The 8,010-nt window shown below is 35.9% G+C and overlaps 2 protein-coding genes across 2 annotated transcripts; both read right to left on the reverse strand.

Annotated features, from left to right (window-relative positions):
* Positions 1-368: 368 nt before the first annotated feature.
* LOC141704140 (uncharacterized) lies at positions 369-966 on the reverse strand. Its single transcript, XM_074507458.1, has 2 exons — positions 826-966; positions 369-656 (listed from the first exon to the last, which is right to left on the reverse strand). The coding sequence occupies exons 1-2, from the start codon at positions 964-966 to the stop codon at positions 369-371; spliced, it is 429 nt and encodes a 142-aa protein (XP_074363559.1).
* A 276-nt stretch (positions 967-1,242) lies between these two features.
* Positions 1,243-4,999, reverse strand: LOC141704141 (uncharacterized). Its single transcript, XM_074507459.1, has 4 exons — positions 4,817-4,999; positions 2,742-2,796; positions 2,327-2,669; positions 1,243-1,633 (listed from the first exon to the last, which is right to left on the reverse strand). The coding sequence occupies exons 1-4, from the start codon at positions 4,997-4,999 to the stop codon at positions 1,243-1,245; spliced, it is 972 nt and encodes a 323-aa protein (XP_074363560.1).
* Between the last annotated feature and the right edge of the window lie 3,011 nt (positions 5,000-8,010).

Consider the following 8,010-nt stretch of genomic DNA (forward strand, 5'->3'; position numbering starts at 1 on the left):
TTCTCACACCCGGCAACACTAAACCTTCAACTCTCCGCACTGGAGCCGTTATACGCCTCCTCCGAACATGTCCAAACCATTGCAATCTACCTTCCATTACTTTTTTTTATTAGAGATACAACTCTTAATTGCATTCTGAAAAAACCCATCGACAATCTATCTAACAAGGTGCGGCCACAAATCCAATGCAACATCCTCATTTCCGCTACCTCTAGGTGTTGTTCTTGGGCCTTCGTTACCGCCCAACATTCCGCCCCATACAACAAAGCTGGTTTAATCGCCATTCGATAAAATCTTCCTTTTAATTTTAAAGGAATCTTTTTATCACACAGTACTCCTGAAGTATCCCTCCACTTTAACCATCCAGATTACAAACGATGAATAACATCAGCATCTATCTTACCATCTTTATGAATCATAGATCCCAAATACTTGAAACTTTCTTTCGGAACTAATAAATGCTCTCCAATTCTAACATCAACCCCCTCTTCATCTGGTTCATTACTAAAATTACACCACATGTATTCAGTTTTTGAATGACTAACACGCAAGCCCAAAGTCTCCAATGTAACTCTCCATTGTTCTGACTTCTCATTAATCTCCGACTTTTTCTCATTAATAATAACTATGTCATCCGTAAAAAGTCCTGGATTTCTCTAGTGAGTACATCTATAATTATTGCGAATAAAAATGGACTTAATGATGATCCTTGATGAAGTCCTATCTTGACCGGAAAATATTGAGTATCACCAACAGGTGTCCCGACACTAGTCATTACTTGAGAATACATTTATTGAACTACCCCCACATATAGCCAGGACACACCTTACTCTCCAAACTTGTCCAAATTACGCTACGCAGAACACTATCATAAGCTTTTTCCAAATCTATAAACACCATGTGCAGGTCCCTCCCACGTTCCCTATATTTCTCCATTAAACGCCTAAGAAGATGAATCGCCTCCATTGTCGACCTTTCAGGCATGAAACCAAATTTATTTTCTAGACACTGTAACCTTGCTTCTAAGCCTAATTTCAATCACTCACTCCCATAATTTCATAGTATGACTTAAAAGTTTAATACCACAAAAGTTACTATAATTCTGAGTATCACCCTTATTCTTGTAATTTGGAATAACCATACTAAGCTTCCATTCATGTGGTATCTTACTAGTCCGAAAAATAAGATTGAAGAGTTTAGCCAACCACCACTCACCCTCCTTACCTAAACACCACCATACCTCTATAGGTATTTCACTGGACCAGTGGCTTTACTTTTACCCATCTTCCTTAATGCCAACTCAATTTCTTCACCATTTATAGGTTGTATATTAGAATCGTAATACGATTGATGAACTGTTTCCCACTCAATCTCCTCTCCACTTATACGAGACTCGTTAAATAACTGTCTGAAATAGTGATACCATCTACATTTAATATCATCATCCTTGACTAACACGCGTGCATTTTCATCCTTAATAAATCTGGCAAATCCCAAATCTCGTTGTCTCTTTTCTCGTGCCTTTGCTAGTTTATAAATTCCATTTGCTCCCTCATTTTTAGATAGACATGTATACATTTCTTCATAAACCTTATCCTTCGCCTCCACCACAGCCCTTTTTGCTAGACGTTTGCTTCATTATAGAGAATTTTCTTTGTATCAAATTCCTCTTGTTCATGGCAGCATATAAGCTCCTTAAAGCGTGCATGTTTAACTTTTACTCGCTCTTGCACATCCTCATTCCACCACCAAGAATCTTTTTGATCATGAATTTTCCCCGAGGTGATTCTCAACATATCTTTAGCCACACCCCTAATTAAAGAAGCCAAATGATTCCATATTTGGTTTACATCATCCCCAACAAAGCTTCATTATTCCAAACCAATTCGTTCCTTGAAAATCCGTACTCTTTCACCCCTCAGATTTTTCCATAAAATACGCGGCGCCGTCTCCTGAATACCTACTATTCTCTTTCTCCTCATAAAAATATCCATTACCAACAAACGATGTTGTGTAGCACACATCTCATCCGGAATCACTTTACAATCTTTATAATTTTTGTTAGGTCTTCTCGTAAGAAAATAATCTATTCGTGTGCTACAACCACCACTCTTAAAAGTAATTAAATGAGCATCCCTCTTTTTGAAACAAGAATTAACTATCATTAATTCATGAGCTAATACAAATTCTAAAAGAGTACATCCACCTTCATTCCTTATACCATATCCAAAACCCTCATGAGTACCAATATATCCATCAGAATGCTCACCAATATGGCCATTAAAATCACCCCCGATATATAAAATTTGATCACTAGGTATTGTACTAAACTAAATCATCTAAACAATCCCAGAAGAGTTTTTCCTCCTCATCTCCCAAACCAGCATGTGGAGCGTAGGCACTAACAATATTAACAACCACAACATCCACAACTAGTTTAATCATCATCACCCTATCATTAAATCGAATCACCTCTACATTATTCCTCAGTTGTGTACGTAAAATAATACCAACACCATTCATATTGGTTACAACACCTGAATACCATAATTTAAATCCATTGGCTTCCTTTGTCTTAGCACCCTTCCACTTATTCTCTTGCTCACAAATTGCATCATGTCTTTTCTTTAACCCATCTACAAGTTCCAAAAACTTCCCAGTAAGAGTGCCTACATTCAAAGAACCTACCCTAAAGATAGAATCAACGACCTACCTATTACTCCCTCTACTCTCCAAAATACCGCTACTAGAAGTTGCCATAAATGAAATTACACCACTTATAAGAACAAAAAAACACTAAATGAACACAATAAATGACTCATAAAATTAAGAACGATGAATAAATTATAAGATACAATACTGAAAGTGACTGTTGCAAGTCACTCATTTTTCTTCATAGATCCACCTAGACAAGATGTGTATGATGTATATATCTTCTTCAAAAAGTAACCAATAGCAAAGGAACATCCACAACACTGACCCTTGTATCTCAAAAAATATAATGGTGTGGTTTCTCAAACACTACACAACCCCACATATGCCTCCATGATTACCCAATAATTATATTATACAAATGAAGTGCCAAAAAAGGTGGACAATCTGAAAATGTAGAAAATAAAATATCGGGAATCATTCAAGAAATGAAGATGGTAACGGCCGCTTGATCACTCCAAACTCTTTTTCCAGTATTCTTCAAGATGCGTGACCCAAACGTCGAAAGAAATATAAAAATTGTCTTACGTATACTAAAACTTTTCAATTGATGAAAACAGGCTTCCGAAGAACAATGTGTTAGTGTATACTGAAAATATTTATTTGAAGTATATACATTTATTTCTGGCCAGTTTAATTGAGAATCATTTGAATGTTTACATGTTGTCTAATATTATATATTGTGAATAATCTAGTATCAAATGGGATACAGAATATTAGATTGTTAAATACAGTTATATAATATAATAAGGTTCACAGCACAGGTGGTGTTGGACAACCCACTGGTATGGCTGTAGTATTATTTAGATTAGTTTATATTGACTAATAAATAATACTAGTATACTTTGTGTATATTAAACAAGATCAAATTTAGAATTGTTCCCTTAATACTGATTAAGAAGGAGAACTAAGATTCTATGTTATTATTAATGCTTAGGTTCTTAATCCGGAAATAGTAATTGACACGTGTATATTATTTACATGCTTTGATTTATATATGAAGTAATTCTTTTGAATTATATCATTATATTTTGGGTGATGGAATTATATACATGGTGGATATTATTTATTGAAGGAATCCATGTCCTGATAATATTCGAGTTAATGATGTCCCCTTGAAAGCTCAAAAAGATTTAATTATGTGAAACCCTGCAGGTGGAATTTATTCTGGCATAATTAAATAAAGGTTGAGTGGATGATCAAGGATAAAAGATATTAATTAAATAAATTATCAGTAATTTTTTTAATTAATGGACATGCGATATTTTAAACATGGGGAATTTAATAAGCAAATAATATTGGAACCGAATTAATTATTTAAATTACGGTATTAGGAAAGGTAGTGCAAATATTAATTCTTTAGTGGATTGAATTAATATTTAATTACATTGGGATAGGCTCAAGATGTAATTATAAGGCCCAACCTAATTATCCATGGTCCATATTGTAGTCTATATATATTCTTATTCTCTTCTTGCTTGGTAGGGTGTGAAAAATATATTGTAGCCACCAAGAAGCAAGAATAAAGGATAACTTGAGAAGACGGAGGCCAAACTTCGCTCAAGGGAATTTGGGAATACAATAGAAGAGCGTGGAATCAACCGTTAACAAGGTGATTTTCTTTTTGTAATCTTTATCATAAAACGTAATATCACCCCAAGTCCGTGGTTCCCAACAATTGGTATCAAGAGCCTGGTAATGGGTTCTACATTTTATGATATAATGTCCATGTCGTAATTATATATGCGTGTATATAGTGTTTTTCTTGTATTGGTTTTGATGCAGGTTGTTAATCCACTATTATGGCCATGTATATTTTAATTATGTGTTTGGATCCCACGTGGTTTAATCGTGGTTAATTTTTGTTTTGGTTTCCACGTGGTTTAATCGTGGTTGTAATTTATACGAGGGTTAATCGTGTTAGAATAGATTTTACAAAATTAGTTTTGTATTAGATCTATTTTTTTGTAATTGTTCCGGGTATTTTGTAATAATTATGTGCGATCGAAAATCAATTCCGGTGTTTTTTTTGTTCCGCTGTGCAACACAAGGGGCTGGTGTTGGTGTTTGGTTCGAACAAAAACCAAAACAAAACTCAACAGACAAGGTACTGGCGGCTGGCGCGTGGAAATTCTGCAGAAACAGGGGGTAACGCAGGCCGAACCTGCGCAACATGCCGAGTTATGGCGGTAACGCAGGCCGAACCTGCGCAACATGCCCAGTTTGGTTGTAACGCAGGTCGGACCTGCGCAACACGCCCAGATTGGCTGTAACGCAGGTCTGACATGCGCAACAGGTGCTGGCGGTAGAAATTTTTTTCTCAAGAGCTGGAATTTTTTTCAAAGGGCCATAATAGTGGAAAATTTATTTTAATTTTTTCCATTAATTTTTTAATTATTGCTTTAATTTATTGATTATGTGTGTCGTTAATTATGTGTGTAATTCCTTTAAAATTGCATGTTTAACATAATTAGGACGACATGGACATAAATTTTATTTATTGCTTTAATTAAATGTTATATGTTGCTAAAATTATGTGTATATTTTGAATACATGATTAGACATAATTGTAACGACATAGGGCCCCATTTAATTTTAAAATTCCTCAATTTTAATAAAAATTCTAAGTGGGAGAGGGAATTAATATGAAATTAAATCCCATGGTCTCCATTATTGTTTGTATGTAATTTAACATAAAGACGAATATAAATTATATATATGTCACCAATCGTGGCATGTAATTTATGGTGTCTAGAATGTTATAGAAATTACTAGAACAAACTTCTTAAATTAATAAATTTTAAAAAGGAATAAATACGAATTTTCTTTATTTCTGATATGGGGCGATTTTGTCAAAAACAGGTTCATCGAACTTGTAAGGCTGTGGGTATTAAGTGAGACCGATGTGACTCCTCCGCTACCTGGAAATCAAACCATTGATGAATGTTGAATTGAAGTATTCTATTCAAGGCAAAAATTATGAATATTGGAAGGTATACACGCCACCCATCGTGGCGTACCAAGTTCCATAGATTTCGAATAATTTAAGATTTGATGATGGTATACACTTAGCTATAAAAAATAATATAGTACAGCCCAACTTGGCATATTGTTTAGTAATAGGACCGAAGTAACATTTAAACAAAATTAGGTGGTATACATGTCACACATCGTGGCGTACCAGAAACTTATGGTGTTTAGATGTTAGTGCATTTAATTTTAATAATTGTTAAAGGAATCAATAGCTCTTAATAATTAATGCACCCTTATTTATGTGTAATGTGATGTTTTTTTTATGCATGATTCTCAGGATAAAATGGGCTTTAATCTACTATTCACCATACTTAAGGATAACAAACTTACCGGACCTAACTATATTGAATGGAAACGAAATTTGGACATTGTGTTGACTGCTGAGGAGTACAAGTTTTGCACTTATGAACCCAAGCCTGATCAGCCTGCTACTGATGCTCCTGAAGATGAGAGAGTATTATAAGCGGTGGATTAAGGCTGATGAGATATCGCGATGTTACATTCTGGCAGCAATGTCGGGTGTTTTGCAGCATCAGCATCAGTATATGGCCACTGCTTCGGATATGCTCTTTAATCTCAAGGAACTTTTTGGAGATCAGAATAGGGCTGCTAGGAAAGTAGCCATGAAGGCTTTAATGAACACTCAGATGGCTGAAGGAACACCTGGAAGGGATCATGTTCTCAAGATGATGTCACATCTGAATGAGATAGAGATCCTTGGTGCTGAACTTGACAGGAAAACCCAGATTGACATTATCCTTATGAGCTTGTCCAAGAGTTTTGAGCAGTTCCGCTTGAATTACAACATGAACAAGAGGCAGTATAGTCTCGCGGAACTGCTGACAGAACTTCAGGCAGCTGAAGGATTATTTCAGCAGAGTGTTCAAGTGAATATGGCTGAGAAAGGTTCTTCCTCTAAGCCGAAAGGTATTAAGAAGAAGAAAAAGGCTCAGACACGGAAAGCTGTGAAGGCAGTGGGAGTTCAGGGTGGTGTGAAAAAGCCTAAGGGAAAGTGCTTCAGATGCAAACAGTCAGGTCACTGGAAACAGGATTGTCCTCTTCCTAAGAAGACAAACAATACTGTTATGTCTCTTTCTCTAGTTACAGAAACATTTATAGCGGCTATATCTACGAGCACTTGGTGTTTAGATACAGGAGCCACTGATCATGTTTGTAATTCTATGCAGGGGTTCCAGCTATCCAGAATGCTTAGAGATGGTGAGATATACGTGTTTATGGGAGATGCTACGAAAGTAGCAGTAGTTGCAGTAGGAGTTATTCATTTATCTTTTGGTTCTGATAGGATTTTGGTTTTGAAAAATTGTCTTTATGTACCTTCTTTTAGAAGGAATTTAATTTCGATTTCTAAACTTGCTTTGGATGGTTATAATGTTTGTTTGGATCGTAATGTTTCTATTATGATGAATAAATGAATTATATGTTCTGGTACATTGCAAGACAATTTGTATATAATTAATCCTAGTCAACCTGCACTGCAACTGCAATTTAGGGAATTGAACAACACATCTACTAACTCTACTAAAAGAAAGGAGCCTTCTAGTATGAACCAAACATATATTTGGCACTTGAGATTAGGTCATATTAACTTGAGGAGGATTCAAGACTGGTAGTAGACGGGCCTTTAAGCTTATTGGCAGTGGAGCCATTTCCAGTTTGTGAATCCTGCTTGGAAGGTAAAATGACTAATAGGCCTGTCAAGGCAATAAAGGGAGAATAGAGCCAAACAACTGTTAGAATTGGGTTCACTCTAATTTATGTGGACCCATGAATATCCAAGCAAGAGGTGGTTAGTAATATTTCACAGCACTTTCATTGGATGATTATTCTAGAATGTGGTACGTTATTTGTTGCGTCCGTAAGTCCTGAAGTGCTTTGATAAGTCAAAGAGTACAAAGCTAAAAGGACGAGATAGAAAGTGACTTAAGTAAAAGATTCAAGTCACTACCGATCAGATCGTGTGGTGGAATACTTGCTTGGAGAATTTAGGGATATTTATCAGAAACTGGGATAGAATCCCAGTTAACTGCACAGGCATACCCCAGCAGAACGGTGTAGCAGAGAGAAGGAATCAGACTCTTTAGAGAGTGTTAGATCGATGATGAGTTATTCGGATTTACCCAAGTCATTTTGGGGACATGCCTTAGAGATAGCTATCTTTGAACTTAGTACCTTCTAAGTCGGTTCCTAAAACCCCTTAGAATTGTGGACCGGGGATAACCAAGTCTAAGACATATTCGTATGGGG

The sequence above is a fragment of the Apium graveolens genome, unplaced genomic scaffold (genome assembly GCF_009905375.1).
Source record: "Apium graveolens cultivar Ventura unplaced genomic scaffold, ASM990537v1 ctg7471, whole genome shotgun sequence".
Taxonomy (NCBI): Eukaryota; Viridiplantae; Streptophyta; class Magnoliopsida; order Apiales; family Apiaceae; genus Apium; species Apium graveolens.

Bases quoted from the DNA above. Each gene is read 5' to 3' on its own strand.
- LOC141704140 (XM_074507458.1), bottom strand. From the start codon at position 966: ATGGAGGCGATTCATCTTCTTAGGCGTTTAATGGAGAAATATAGGGAA. The intron at 657-825 runs GTGTGTCCTGGC...TGTACTCACTAG, and splicing joins GGACAAGTTTGGAGAGTAAG to AGAAATCCAGGACTTTTTAC.
- LOC141704141 (XM_074507459.1), bottom strand. From the start codon at position 4,999: ATGTCAGACCTGCGTTACAGCCAATCTGGGCGTGTTGCGCAGGTCCGA. The intron at 2,670-2,741 runs GTATTTTGGAGA...CTTTGAATGTAG, and splicing joins TATGGCAACTTCTAGTAGCG to GCACTCTTACTGGGAAGTTT. The intron at 1,634-2,326 runs GTACAATACCTA...TCTATAATGAAG, and splicing joins TGTTTAGATGATTTAGTTTA to CAAACGTCTAGCAAAAAGGG.